Here is a 15062-nt window from a genome sequence, read left to right as displayed (position 1 = left end):
ATAAACTTTAAGACAAGATAAACTTTCACTTCGTCATCAGGAACAGTCTCTTCGCAAAGTCTTCTTTCATGTAAAATCAGTAGGGAGCACCTTTAAGAAGGTGCAAACTATTTACAAAACCAGTTCGTGAATCATTCACCGTCCATAATTCGGCAGTCTTTTGAAACACTGATAACTTTGTGCAAAAGAAAACATAAAACAATAGGGATCCCGGGTCAACAAAGGGATCCCTTTAAGAAATAAACCTAGACGGGTTTAAGGCAGCAAAAGCAGGAAGCAGTTAACTATTTACAGTTTCAGTTCTCCGAGGTTTAGTGCTGTAACTCAGGGGGTAGCACCGGTGGAGGTAGCCCAACTGGACACTGGCAGCTACCAGGTGCCACGTAAGGGGCTCCCTCACTCCACACAGGGGTCTGTGTACCCACAGTTCTTTGCTTAGGAGCAGCTGGAGCACCGATCGTCACGGCAGTCGACTCCCTGGCAACTACGGTGGTAGTAGTGATAACGGTGCAGGTGGCGGCCCGGACAATCGTTCCTGTCGGGATGATGACGGTAGTTGTTGTGACTGCAGAGACCTGGCCACACGGGGACGCTGTCGCTACGGGAGACGGTTGAGGTGCCACCTTGGCCTGATGCGCTACCGGAGCTTTCCTCTTATGGACATTCAAGGCAAACCAGCCCTTTTCCCCAAAGTGTCTGGTATACGTGATGATGTCTCCCAGGTAGAGATCTCGGTCTGGGTGTCCCTCTAGGAGATGCGACTCTACATGCCTGCGGTTGACGAACACCTCCGCATATAGTCCTGGTTCCTTAATGAAGCCCAAGCTGTTGTGAATTCTGTGGCAGAGCTCCCTCTTGTGGTCACAAGTGGTAATTCGGCTGATTCTCTCTGTGATCTTCCGTTGGTGGAGAAAAGTGGTACTGCGGCTTCTGAGTTTCCTTCCTCAGGTGATATGGTGAAGTCGTTAGGTGCTACCCTATTTAACTCCACCTGGTGCTTGGATCCTTGCTTCCAGTTAATGTTCTAGTGTTGGACCTGTTTCCTCCTGGAGTGTTCCTGTGGCCTGCTGATCTGCATAGCTAAGTTCCTCTTTGCTATTTGTTTGCTGTTTTTTCTATTCCAGCTTGTCTATTTGTTTTTTCTGCTAGCTGGAAGCTCTGGGACGCAGAGGGTGTACCTCCGTGCCGTTAGTTCGGTACGGAGGGTCTTTTTGCCCCCTTTGCGTGGATTTTGTAGGGTTTTGTGTTGACCGCAAAGTTGCCTTTTCTATCCTTGCTCTGTTCAGGAAGTTGGGCCTCACTTTGCTAAATCTATTTCATCTCTACGTTTGTCTTTTCATCTTAACTCACAGTCATTATATGTGGGGGCTGCCTTTTCTTTGGGGTATTTCTCTGAGGCAAGGTAGGCTTATTTTCCATCTTCAGGCTAGCTAGTTTCTCAGGCCGTGCCGAGTTGCATAGGCAGCGTTAGGTGCAATCCACGGCTGCCTCTAGTTGTGTTGGAGAGGATTAGGGATTGCGGTCAACAGAGTTCCCACGTCTCAGAGCTCGTTCTTATTTTTTGGGTTATTGCCAGGTCACTGTATGTGCACTGACCTCTATGTCCATTGTGGTACTGAATTACCAGCCACAACAGTACTGGAAGCCAAAAGTACTAATGATTCTCAATAGAGGGAAAAAAGAAGTTCTGAGACCATTTTTTTTTCTTTGCACTGTGTTTTGTTTTTGTTTTTTTCCCCTAGACATTTGGGTGGTTCAGGACACAGGTGTAGCAATGGACATTAAAGGTCTGTCATCATGTGTGGATCAGCTCACGGCAAGAGTACAAAGTATTCAAGACTTTGTGGTTCAGAATTCTATGTTAGAACCGAGAATTCCTATTCCTGATTTGTTTTTTGGAGATAAGACCAAATTTCTGAGTTTCAAAAATAATTGCAAACTATTTCTGGCTTTGAAACCTCGTTCCTCTGGTGACCCAGGTCAACAAGTTAGGATCGTTATTTCTTTTTTGCGTGGCAACCCTCAGGACTGGGCATTTTCTCTTGCGTCAGGAGATCCTGCATTAAGTAATATCGATGCGTTTTTCCTGGCGCTCGGATTGCTGTACGATGAGCCTAATTCTGTGGATCAGGCAGAGAAGAATTTGCTGGCTCTGTGTCAGGGTCAGGATGAAATAGAGGTATACTGTCAGAAATTTAGAAAGTGGTCCGTACTCACTCAGTGGAATGAAGGTGCGCTCGCAGCTATTTTCAGAAAAGGTCTCTCTGAAGCCCTTAAGGATGTCATGGTGGGATTTCCTATGCCTGCTGGTCTGAATGAGTCTTTGTCTTTGGCCATTCAGATCGGTCGACGCTTGCGCGAGCGTAAATCTGTGCACCATTTGGCGGTAGTACCTGAGCTTAGACCTGAGCCTATGCAGTGCGATAGGACTTTGACCAGAGTTGAACGGCAAGAACACAGACGTCTGAATGGGCTGTGTTTCTACTGTGGTGATTCCACTCATGCTATCTCTGATTGTCCTAAGCGCACTAAGCGGTTCGCTAGGTCTGCCACCATTGGTACAGTACAGTCAAAATTTCTTCTGTCCGTTACCTTGATCTGCTCTTTGTCATCGTATTCTGTCATGGCATTTGTGGACTCAGGCGCTGCTTTGAATTTGATGGACTTGGAGTATGCTAGGCGTTGTGGGTTTGTCTTGGAGCCCTTGCAGTGTCCTATTCCATTGAGAGGAATTGATGCTACGCCTTTGGCCAAGAATAAGCCTCAGTACTGGACCCAGCTGACCATGTGCATGGCTCCTGCACATCAGGAGGTTATTCGCTTTCTGGTGTTGCATAATCTGCATGATGTGGTCGTGTTGGGGTTGCCATGGCTACAAGTCCATAATCCAGTATTAGATTGGAAATCCATGTCTGTGTCTAGCTGGGGTTGTCAGGGGGTACATGGTGATGTCCCATTTCTGACTATTTCGTCATCCACCCCTTCCGAGATTCCTGAGTTTTTGTCTGATTACCGGGATCTATTTGATGAGCCCAAGTCCGATACCCTACCTCCGCATAGGGATTGTGATTGTGCTATCGATTTGATTCCTGGTAGTAAATTCCCAAAAGGTCGACTGTTTAATTTATCTGTGCCTGAGCACGCCGCTATGCGGAGTTATGTGAAGGAGTCTTTGGAGAAGGGGCATATTCGCCCGTCATCGTCGCCATTGGGAGCAGGATTCTTTTTTGTAGCCAAGAAGGATGGTTCACTGAGACCTTGTATAGATTACCACCTTCTGAATAAGATCACGGTTAAATTTCAGTACCCCTTGCCATTGTTTTCTGATTTGTTTGCTCGGATTAAGGGGGCTAGTTGGTTCACCAAGATAGATCTTCGTGGTGCGTATAATCTTGTGCGTATTAAGCGAGGCGATGAGTGGAAAACTGCATTTAATACGCCCGAGGGCCATTTTGAGTATCTAGTAATGCCATTCGGACTTGCCAATGCTCCATCAGTGTTTCAGTCCTTTATGCATGACATCTTCCGAGAGTACCTGGATAAATTCCTGATTGTGTACTTAGATGACATTTTGATCTTCTCGGATGATTGAGAGTCTCATGTGAAGCAGGTCAGAACGGTGTTTCAGGTCCTGCGTGCTAATTCTTTGTTTGTAAAGGGATCAAAGTGTATCTTTGGTGTTCAGAAGGTTTCATTTTTGGGGTTCATTTTTTCCCCTTCTACTATCGAGATGGACCCTGATAAGGTCCAAGCCATCCATAATTGGACTCAGCCGACATCTCTGAAAAGTCTGCAAAAGTTCCTGGGCTTTGCTAATTTTTATCGTCGCTTCATCTGCAATTTTTCTAGTATTGCTAAACCATTGACCGATTTGACCAAGAAAGGTGCTGATGTGGTCAATTGGTCTTCTGCTGCTGTGGAAGCTTTTCAAGAGTTGAAGCGTCGTTTTTCTTCTGCCCCTGTGTTGTGTCAGCCAGATGTTTTGCTTCCGTTCCAGGTCGAGGTTGATGCTTCTGAGATTGGAGCAGGGGCTGTTTTGTCGCAGAGAAGTTCTGATTGCTCGGTGATGAAACCATGTGCCTTCTTTTCCAGGAAATTTTCACCTGCTGAGCGAAATTATGATGTGGGCAATCGAGAGTTGCTGGCCATGAAGTGGGCATTCGAGGAGTGGCGTCATTGGCTTGAAGGAGCTAAGCATCGCGTGGTGGTCTTGACTGATCATAAGAACTTGACTTATCTCGAGTCCGCCAAGCGGTTGAATCCTAGACAAGCTCGTTGGTCGTTGTTTTTTGCCCATTTTGACTTTGTTATTTCATACCTTCCGGGCTCTAAAAATGTGAAGGCGGATGCTCTGTCTAGGAGTTTTGTGCCCGACTCTCCAGGTGTATCTGAGCCGGCGGGTATCCTCAAAGAGGGAGTAATTGTGTCTGCCATCTCCCCTGATTTGCGGCGGGTGCTGCAGAAATTTCAGGCTAATAAACCTGATCGTTGCCCAGCGGAGAGACTGTTTGTCCCTGATAGGTGGACGAATAAAGTCATCTCTGAGGTTCATTGTTCGGTGTTGGCTGGTCATCCTGGAATCTTTGGTACCAGAGAGTTAGTGGCTAGATCCTTTTGGTGGCAATCTCTGTCGCGGGATGTGCGTACTTTTGTGCAGTCCTGTGGGATTTGTGCTCGGGCTAAGCCCTGCTGTTCTCGTGCCAGTGGGTTGCTTTTACCCTTGCCGGTCCCGAAGAGGCCTTGGACACATATCTCTATGGATTTTATTTCAGATCTTCCCGTCTCTCAAAAGATGTCAGTCATTTGGGTGGTCTGTGATCGCTTCTCTAAGATGGTCCATTTGGTACCCTTGTCTAAATTGCCTTCCTCCTCTGATTTGGTGCCATTGTTTTTCCAGCATGTGGTTCGTTTACATGGCATTCCAGAGAATATCGTTTCTGACAGAGGTTCCCAGTTTGTTTCGAGGTTTTGGCGAGCCTTTTGTGGTAGGATGGGCATTGACTTGTCTTTTTCCTCGGCTTTCCATCCTCAGACTAATGGCCAGACCGAACAAACCAATCAGACCTTGGAGACATATCTGAGATGCTTTGTTTCTGCTGATCAGGATGACTGGGTGTCCTTTTTGCCTTTGGCTGAGTTCGCCCTTAATAATCGGGCCAGCTCGGCTACCTTGGTTTCACCGTTTTTCTGCAACTCTGGGTTCCATCCTCGTTTCTCTTCAGGGCAGGTTGAGTCTTCGGACTGTCCTGGTGTGGATACTGTGGTGGACAGGTTGCAGCAGATTTGGACTCATGTAGTGGACAATTTGACCTTGTCCCAGGAGAAGGCTCAATGTTTCGCTAATCGCAGACGCTGTGTGGGTTGGGGACTTGGTTTGGTTATCTTCTCGTCATATTCCTATGAAGGTCTCCTCTCCTAAGTTTAAACCTCGTTTTATTGGTCCGTATAGGATTTCTGAGGTCCTTAATCCTGTGTCTTTTCGTCTGACCCTTCCAGATTCTTTTTCCATACATAACGTATTCCATAGGTTATTGTTGCGGAGATACGTGGCACCCATGGTTCCATCTGTTGATCCTCCTGCCCCGGTTTTGGTGGAGGGGGAGTTGGAGTATATTGTGGAGAAGATTTTGGATTCTCATGTTTCTAGACGGAAACTCCAGTATCTGGTTAAGTGGAAAGGTTATGGTCAGGAAGATAATTCCTTGGTCTTTGCCTCTGATGTCCATGCTCCCGATCTTGTTCGTGCCTTTCATATGGCTCATCCTGGTCATCCTGGGAGCTCTGGTTAGGGTTCGGTGACCCCTCCTCAAGGGGGGGGTACTGTTGTGAATTCTGTAGCAGAGCTCCCTCTTGTGGTCACAAGTGGTACTTCGGCTGATTCTCTCTGTGATCTTCCATTGGTGGAGAAAAGTGGTACTGCGGCTTCTGAGTTTCCTTCCTCAGGTGATATGGTGAAGTCGTTAGGTGCTACCCTATTTAACTCCACCTGGTGCTTGGATCCTTGCTTCCAGTCAATGTTCTAGTGTTGGACCTGTTTCCTCCTGGAGTGTTCCTGTGGCCTGCTGATCTGCATAGCTAAGTTCCTCTTTGCTATTTGTTTGCTGTTTTTTCTATTCCAGCTTGTCTATTTGTTTTTTCTGCTAGCTGGAAGCTCTGGGACGCAGAGGGTGTACCTCCGTGCCGTTAGTTCGGTACGGAGGGTCTTTTTGCCCCCTTTGCGTGGATTTTGTAGGGTTTTGTGTTGACCGCAAAGTTGCCTTTTCTATCCTCGCTCTGTTCAGGAAGTTGGGCCTCACTTTGCTAAATCTATTTCATCTCTACGTTTGTCTTTTCATCTTAACTCACAGTCATTATATGTAGGGGCTGCCTTTTCCTTTGTCCATTGTGGTACTGAATTAACAGCCATAACACCCAGCCTCCACGGGGTCGGAAGGCTACCACTTGGCCCTGCTTCCGCGGGGCCGGGTTCGTGCTGCAGTCCTTGCGGGCCTTGGCCTTGACCGCCCGGTCTTTCCGGTCGTAGGCCTGATGCTTGGCCTGGTATTCCGCCTCCTTCTCCTCCCACTCCCGGGCAAGTTGGGCCTGATATCTTTCCCAGCTGAGGACCTCCACTCTCTCTCCCTCCTGCTTTTCGGCCCTAGGGGACCCCATGAAATCTGGCCCGGGGTTCACCCAGCGGTATATGGTCCGCTCGGCGTGGACTTCACCCGACAGGGTAGTGGGCTCAATCGGGGCCTTAAGGAACAGCTCCATACCCGTGACCTGGTCCCATGGGTCAAAGCGCTGAAGGCGGTGAGTGCTGTAGGGAGGCGGCACTGCGACCGGGCACACCAACAGGTCCTCAGTCACCGGGGCAGGATCGGCATCCTTACCTGCCACCACGGTGTCCTCGGGGTTGGCCGACTCTGCCGATGGCGAGCTCTGCGATCGTGTCAGCATGGATTCCATTCGCGGCACAAGGGGCGACATCAGCGACGCTGGATCTTCCGCAGGCGCCACATGGTGCAAGGACTTGGTCTCCACCTGCAGCTGCAGGAGTTGATCGATCAGCTCCTCCATTCCAAGCTGCAGGGAATCAGGATCAGCAGTGAAGGCTCTGCCACAGTGCTCCTCCGGGTAGCTGGGGGAGTCTCCGGCTTCGACCCCACACTCCGGCTCCGGGTGACTTGTCATGGCGTCCTCCACGTGGCTGCTGTCCTCTTTGTCCTTTTCCCGCTCTCTTCTTCGTGGGTGGTTTCGTTTCTTTGGTCCCCACCCACCATTGAGGATCAGGAGGCGGATCTCGGCCGCTGACGAACACGTCCTCAAGGTACAGAAATATTTAGACTTGGTGGTCATTACTTTTTGCGCTTCTCAGTCCATTCACGCCCACAACTCCACACCCTTCTTCTTCAGTCTTTGCAATAAATCACAGTTCAAGCACAATTCAATCACAGTTCCAAGGCACACATGACCTGATTCTTCAGGCTTAAGTACATCCTGTTCGTGACGCCAAGTTGGAGGGCCCCCAGACGCAGGGCCGCGGGTTACTCGGTACCGGTCCTCTCTGTCTCGGTGCTGGGGTTGTCACGGTGGCTGGACCCGGTCCGTGACCCTGCTAAGGGGCGTCCAATAAAAGGGATGATGATAGTTTGTCAAGGGTTCGTGACGCCACCTGTGGTATTTGGTCAGGGCGACCGACGCTGCTTGGGGGTCCGCTGGGGGTGATGGAATGGCAGCTAGATGGTATACCTTCCCACAGGTGAAGTATATCCCCAGGGCTTCCCAGTAGTGTAGGTGGCGATGATGTGTGACGCAGTGAATAACGAGGACACAGGGTTGCAGTCTCTTTACCTTTTTACTGAAGACTTCAGGATCCGCAATCCAGACCACTGCTAACTGGGCTGGCTGAGTCCGGCCGGTCCGAAGGCACATTCAGAGTTCCCTTTGCAGGTGGAAATCAGTGCCTACCAACTAGCGCCTGTGTGTTGTAGTCCTTCCCTGCTGAGCATTCAGGATAGTCCTCACAACTTTCATGTCTGTTCTTTCTCTTTCTCTCCGTCCCCCAAGTTTTTGTCTGGATAGGACACACTCGTTTGACTGGAAGGCTCGGAGCTATTCTGGGACCCTAGAGACGCCCCTCTCCAACTTTGCCCCCTATGTATGCTTAGGTGATGTAAGGTAGACAGCTAACCTAAAATCAACTGTCCTGCCTGTTGTGAATTCTGTGGCCAAGCTCCCTCCTGTGGTCGAGAGTGGTACTTCGGCTGGTTCTGTCTATGAGCTTCCTTTGGTGGATGAGAGTGGTACTGCGGCTTCTGAGTTTCCTTCCTCAGGTGATGAGGTTAAGTCGTTAGGTGCTGCTCTATTTAACTCCACCTGGTTCTTTGATCCTGGCCTCCAGTCAATGTTCTAGTATTGGTCTTGCTTCCTCCTGGATCGTTCCTGTGGCCTGTCTTCCTGCATAAGCTAAGTTTTGCTTGTGTTATTTTTGCTTGCTATTTTTTCTGTCCAGCTTGCTTTATTGGTTTTTTTATTTGGGTTGCTTTTGCCCTTGCCGGTCCCGAAGAGGCCTTGGACACATATCTCTATGGATTTTATTTCGGATCTCCCCGTCTCTCAAAGAATGTCGGTCATTTGGGTGGTTTGTGATCGCTTCTCTAAGATGGTCCATTTGGTGCCCTTGTCTAAATTGCCTTCCTCCTCTGATTTGGTGCCGTTGTTTTTCCAGCATGTGGTTCGTTTACATGGCATTCCAGAGAACATCTTTTCTGACAGAGGTTCCCAGTTTGTTTCGAGGTTTTGGCGAGCTTTTTGTGTTAGGATGGGCATTTATTTGTCTTTTTCCTCGGCTTTCCATCCTCAGACAAATGGCTAGACTGAACGAACCAATCAGACCTTGGAAGCATATCTGAGATGTTTTGTTTCTGCTGATCAGGATGATTGGGTGTCCTTTTTGCCTTTGGCTGAGATCGCCCTTAATAATCGGGCCAGTTCGGCTACTTTGGTTTCGCCGTTTTTCTGCAATTCTGGGTTCCACCCTCGTTTCTCTTCAGGGCAGGTTGAGTCTTTGGACTGTCCTGGTGTGGATACTGTGGTGGATAGGTTGCAGCAGATCTGGACTCATGTAGTGGACAATCTGACTTTGTCCCAGGAGAAGGCTCAACGTTTCGCTAACCGCAGGCGCTGTGTGGGTCCCCAACTTCGTGTTGGGGATTTGGTTTGGTTGTCATCTCGTTATATTCCTATGAAGGTTTCCTCTCCTAAATTTAAGCCTCGTTTCATTGGTCCATATAGGATTTCTGAGGTTCTTAATCCTGTGTCTTTTCGTTTGTCTCTTCCAGCTTCTTTTTCCATCCATAACGTGTTCCATAGGTCATTGTTGCGGAGATACGTGGCACCTGTGGTTCCATCTATTGATCCTCCTGCTCCGGTTTTGGTTGAAGGGGAATTGGAGTATATAGTGGAGAAGATTTTGGATTCTCGTGTTTCGAGACGGAAACTCCAGTATCTGGTTAAGTGGAAAGGTTATGGTCAGGAAGATAATTCCTGGGACTTTGCCTCTGATGTCCATGCTGCCGATCTGGTTTGTGCCTTTCATGTGGCTCATCCTGGTCAGCCTGGGGGCTCTGGTGAGGGTTCAGTGACCCCTCCTCAAGGGGGGGTACTGTTGTGAATTCTGTGGCCAAGCTCCCTCCTGTGGTCGAGAGTGGTACTTCGGCTGGTTCTGTCTATGAGCTTCCTTTGGTGGATGAGAGTGGTACTGCGGCTTCTGAGTTTCCTTCCTCAGGTGATGAGGTTAAGTCGTTAGGTGCTGCTCTATTTAACTCCACCTGGTGCTTTGATCCTGGCCTCCAGTCTATGTTCTAGTATTGGTCTTGCTTCCTCCTGGATCGTTCCTGTGGCCTGTCTATCCTGCATAAGCTAAGTTTTGCTTGTGTTATTTTTGCTTGCTATTTTTTCTGTCCAGCTTGCTTTATTGGTTTTTCTTGCTTGCTGGAAGCTCTGAGACGCAGAGGGAGCAGCTCCGTACCGTTAGTCGGTGCGGAGGGTCTTTTTGCCCCTCTGCATGGTTGTTTGTAGGTTTTTGTGTTGACCGCAAAGCTATCTTTCCTATCCTTGGTCTATTCAGTAAGTCGGGCCTCACTTTGCTAAATCTATTTCATCTCTGTGTTTGTATTTTCATCTTACTCACAGTCATTATATGTGGGGGGCTGCCTTTTCCTTTGGGGAATTTCTCTGAGGCAAGGTAGGCTTATTTTTCTATCTTCAGGGCTAGTTAGTTTCTCAGGCTGTGCCGAGTTGCATAGGGAGCGTTAGGCGCAATCCACGGCTACCTCTAGTGTGGTGTGTTAGGATTAGGGATTGCGGTCAGCAGAGTTTCCACGTCTCAGAGCTCGTCCTTTGTTTTTGGTAATTGTCAGGTCACTTTGTGTGCTCTGAACTTCAATGTCCATTGTGGTTCTGAATTACCTGATCATAACACCTGCCGCTGTTTGAAGTAATGCTTGAAATCTGTTACTTCCTTGGCGTTCCGGCCACCGGCTGCGCACCTCAGTAGGATGTTGCCGATCTCGGGGCACGACTCCTACTGGATATCTCCTTGTGCTGCGATTTCGTTTCTCACTTCTCCACAATATCCTTCGCTTCATGTCCTTCCTTAGGATACCGCCGCATGGTAGTTCAGGCGCGGCTCCGTACGTTCTGTCCTTTCTGCTAGGCACCTGCCATGAACCCACCCCTGACAGGTCCTCCCTGGAGCTCTCCCAGGCTGCGTTCTGTCCTAACTTCCTATCCAACCCCCAGTTTTTCCAGAGTGTGAGGAGGGGCCTAATACATAGTGCCTTTTGCTCCCCCTGGTGACCGGAGTGTGAAGTGTAATGTGTAACTGTGATACCTGGTCAGGTGAACTCCTTTAGTGCAATCAGACATAACATCACTCCCCTTAGCGGCAGAGCGACATTATTGCAACGACCAGGACTCTGGGGCGCTGCATATGTACGAGTATTTATACACATAAATACACAGTATGGATAAATGCAAATGGTTTACATCTTTCTTATTTCTCACTGGCCACTGGATAGCCCACAGTAGGTTGTCGTTACCTGTTTTCTACAGCTTACTTTATGGGCCAACTTTGGCCATGGAATTCTTAATTCCTGAAACCCACCCCCCAGATCCTCTATATACAGTCAGGGATTCATTATGGAGTTGAAGAGAACAATATAAATTACAACGCGCTTGGAAAAGAGGCAGCTGGAGGCAGATTGAATTTCATCATTTCATTTTATTGTTATATGAAGGAACGTTCGGGTAAGGTAAGCTGTAGATACATTATAGATTATTTTAGAAACATTTTCTTGCAGTAGACCCACCACCATAAACACCTTTAGCATCCTAAAACATAATATCATAAACGATATATTGAGATGATATAATATACTGTGTCTGTGATGGTTTTTATTTAATATTTAGGATAATATAATGATTCTCAAATTATTTTGATATTAACCCCTTATTCACTCAAGGCCAAAATAGATAGTAGGCTCCAACTGGTAAGGGTATGTTCACACTAGACATTGTTTCAGTGTCTTTTTCTGCAGCAAAACCTGTACTCTTAGCAGAAAAGAAGCAGTGTCACAAGCTCAGGTTTTGATGTGTTTTTGCTGTGTTTTTTAAATCCAAAAATTCAGCTTTTCTTCTACCACAGAAGCATGGACACAGCAGATTTCTCTGATAAGATATATTACAGAATTGCTTATTTTCATATGTATTGTTGATTTACAAAATAATAATTAAAATATCAATTACTCTTTAAGGTCTAGCTAAAGCAAAATAGAAAAATTACACACGTACAGTGCTCTGTATGTAGTTCTTATGGTGGGTGCTCTCTGGTTTATTGGGGAGTAAAGACATAGCATTAAAGAAGTTGTCCACTACCCTGCCTCAAGTATTGGTTTTGCAATAAGTGCTTAAGGATAAATGCCCATAAATAACCCCATAAAATTTTTCTGTCAAGTTTCATGTTGCTTAATTTTTCTCTACCTCGCTTCCTATGTCCTGGCTGAAGACAGTGGCTGGTAAGTATAAGACTAGGGTCAGGCAACTTGATATAAAAAAATTAAAATGAAATAAAAAATAAACAACTTTGTAGTGGTGCTTTTACAATCCTCTGCTCCATTCTTACTACATTTCCCATCATTCTCTGAGCTGGGCAGTAAGCCACCAGTGACCATAGACCTGTGACTCTGCCTACACCCCTCCTGCAGGTTCACATACAGCCCCATCCCGGCCTCCTGTACTGGACAATGTAGGGAATAGAATGATGCACAAAGCACCATTACACCAGCCCTGACAATAAAGATTATTGCCTACTCCACCTCACTGACATGGATGATGGATGGATGGCATGGAATGTGTCAATAGATGGATGAGATTGATCGATTGGAAGGGGAGAAATCTGAATATATTCAAATTATAAAGGGAATGCAAAAGGGTGTATATACATTATACAGATTATTCAGCAGTGTGTACATATGTACGCACACATTGCTGTATACATACAGATGCAAGTAAGCGATGGGTGATAGCCTAGGTCTACAGGGAGATCTGGCAGCATTCACTTAAGAGTGAGCTAAATACAGCTCCGCCCAACCGTGCAGCAAGCTCCGCCCCGTCTCAGTTTCCAGAGCCCAGTACTGACATGTCATCAGAGGAAGTAGGAGATTCTCAGCCAGAGATCATGTGACCAGAAAGAACGCTCAGGTTATAGCAGGATTCCGCAAAGCAAGACAATTAGCGAATTGCTTACCTGTGGTGGTTAGATTACATGAAAGGGACTTGTAAAGTAGTGGACAACCCCTTTAAATACTGAGAGTACCTCTATGTTGGTAGATATTTCAATAATTGCAAAAAGAGTTTACATGCAGACATTTTAACAATGCACAGATAATTGTCAGCCATTAATAAGTTGCCTGTTCGGTGTACATTTGGGATTAAATTCTTTTTGATATTAGTCTTCTGTTTATGATGCCTTCACCATAGCCATGAAACCTGAAATATAATAGACAGAGAACTGTGTTTTTTTTATTTTTTTTTAATAAATTTAACTATTTGTCAAAAATTCAATTTTTCATACTATTTTTGTAGCCCATATTAATGAAATCTGAATACATGGAACAGTTTTGAAAATGAGTATTCTCACCATTAGTTGTGTTAAACATGAAAATTGGAGAACATTAGGATGTATTTAATATGGCTTACTGGCAATTTCTCCAACATATAGACTTGCATTGGTGAGTTTGATCCTAGAGTAGGATCAAAATAGAACAAGTCCTTTTTTTTTTTTGCAAACCACTAGGTCTGCAAAAAAACCCCTCAGACATACATGTGATCATGTCCTATATAATGGGTATGAGTTTTATCTGTCAATCAAAGGGATCTGCCAGCAGCGGATTTTGATGATTTGTGTACCCAAGAGCATTCAATGTGGCAGAACATTCCTCACAAAACCATTAACAATTTCATTAAGCCAGACCTGGGCAAAGTGCAGACTGCAGGCCACATCTGGCCCACTGGCTGTCTCAGTCTGGCCCGCGGACCGAGACAGCTGTGGGGCTGGAAACCAGAGGCCCACAGGCTGCACCTTGCCCACCCACACGCTGTCTCCATCTGCACTGACTGCATTGATGGAGGAGGGGCCCCTGGCCACTTCCTCCGCCAATCAGCATGTGAAACAGCTAACGCGATTACGTACTGTGTACTGTGGAGTGTCAGCGCATGAGAGTCACCGAGACAGGAGCAGAAGCAGAGCATCGGGAATCGGGAAGGTGGGTATGTGGTGATTGTTTTTTTCATGTGTATGGGATGTTAGGGTGGGCATGGAAAGGCTATGGGGGTGACATGCTGCACATGGGGAGGCTGTGGAGATGTCATGCTGCACATGGGGAGGCTATGCAGGTGTCATGCTGCACATGGGAATGCTGTGGGGGTGTCATGCTGCACATGGGAAGGCTATGGGGGTGACATGCTGCACATGGGTAGGCTATGGAGGTGACATGCTGCACATGGGGAGGCTATGGGGTGAAAGGCTGCACATAGGGAGGCTATGGGGGTGACATGCTGCACATGGGGAGGCTATGGGGGTGACATGCTGCACATGGGGAGGCTATGGGGGTGACTGTTGTGAATTCTGTGGTCAAGCTCCCTCCTGTGGTCATGAGTGGTACTTCGGCTGGTTCTGTCTATGAGCTTCCTCTGGTGGATGTGAGTGGGGCTGCGGCTTCTGAGTTTCCTTCCTCAGGTGACGAGGTTAAGTCGTTAGGTGCTGCTCTATTTAACTCCACCTAGTTCTTTGTTCCTGGCCTCCAGTCAATGTTCCAGTATTGGTCTTGCTCTCTCCTGGATCGTTCTTGTGGCCTGTCTGCCCTGCATAAGCTAAGTTTTGCTTGTGTTACTTTTGTTTGCTATATTTTCTGTCCAGCTTGCTATATTGGTTTTTCTTGCTTGCTGGAAGCTCTGAGACGCAGAGGGAGCACCTCCGTACCGTTAGTCGGTGCGGAGGGTCTTTTTGCCCCCTCTGCGTGGTTGTTTGTAGGGTTTTGTGCTGACCGCAAAGCTATCTTTCCTATCCTCGGTCTATTCAGTAAGTCAGGCCTCGCTTTGCTAAAGTCTATTTCATCTCTGTGTTTGTATTTTCATCTTAACTCACAGTCATTATATGTGGGGGGCTGCCTTTTCCTTTGGGGAATTTCTCTGAGGCAAGGTAGGCTTATTTTTCTATCTTCAGGGCTAGCTAGTTTCTCAGGCTGTGCCGAGTTGCATAGGGAGCGTTAGGCGCAATCCACGGCTATCTCTAGTGTGGTATGATAGGATTAGGGATTGCGGTCAGCAGAGTTCCCACGTCTCAGAGCTCGTCCTATGTTAGTAACTATCAGGTCACTTTGTGTGCTCTTAACCACTAGGTCCATTGTGATTCTGAATCACCTGTTCATAACAGGTGACATGCTGCACATGGGTAGGCTATGGAGGTGACATGCTGCACATGGGGAGGCTACGGGATGAAATGCTGCACATAGAGAGGC

The 15062-nt window shown here is 47.3% G+C and overlaps 1 protein-coding gene across 1 annotated transcript in view; it reads right to left on the bottom strand.

Moving 5' to 3' along the window:
• Window positions 1-11248: 11248 nt before the first annotated feature.
• The window catches only part of LOC138645945 (parvalbumin beta-like), a 28866-nt gene continuing 25052 nt past the window's right edge, over window positions 11249-15062 (bottom strand). The window contains exon 5 of the mRNA XM_069735423.1: window positions 11249-13032. Within this exon, the coding sequence (XP_069591524.1) occupies window positions 13004-13032 (29 nt within the window). The 3' untranslated portion in view covers window positions 11249-13003. The remainder of the gene's footprint in view (window positions 13033-15062) is intronic.

Source organism: Ranitomeya imitator, chromosome 7 (genome assembly GCF_032444005.1).
Source record: "Ranitomeya imitator isolate aRanImi1 chromosome 7, aRanImi1.pri, whole genome shotgun sequence".
In the NCBI taxonomy this organism is placed as follows: Eukaryota; Metazoa; Chordata; class Amphibia; order Anura; family Dendrobatidae; genus Ranitomeya; species Ranitomeya imitator.
This window is presented reverse-complemented; position numbering and strand designations above follow the sequence as displayed.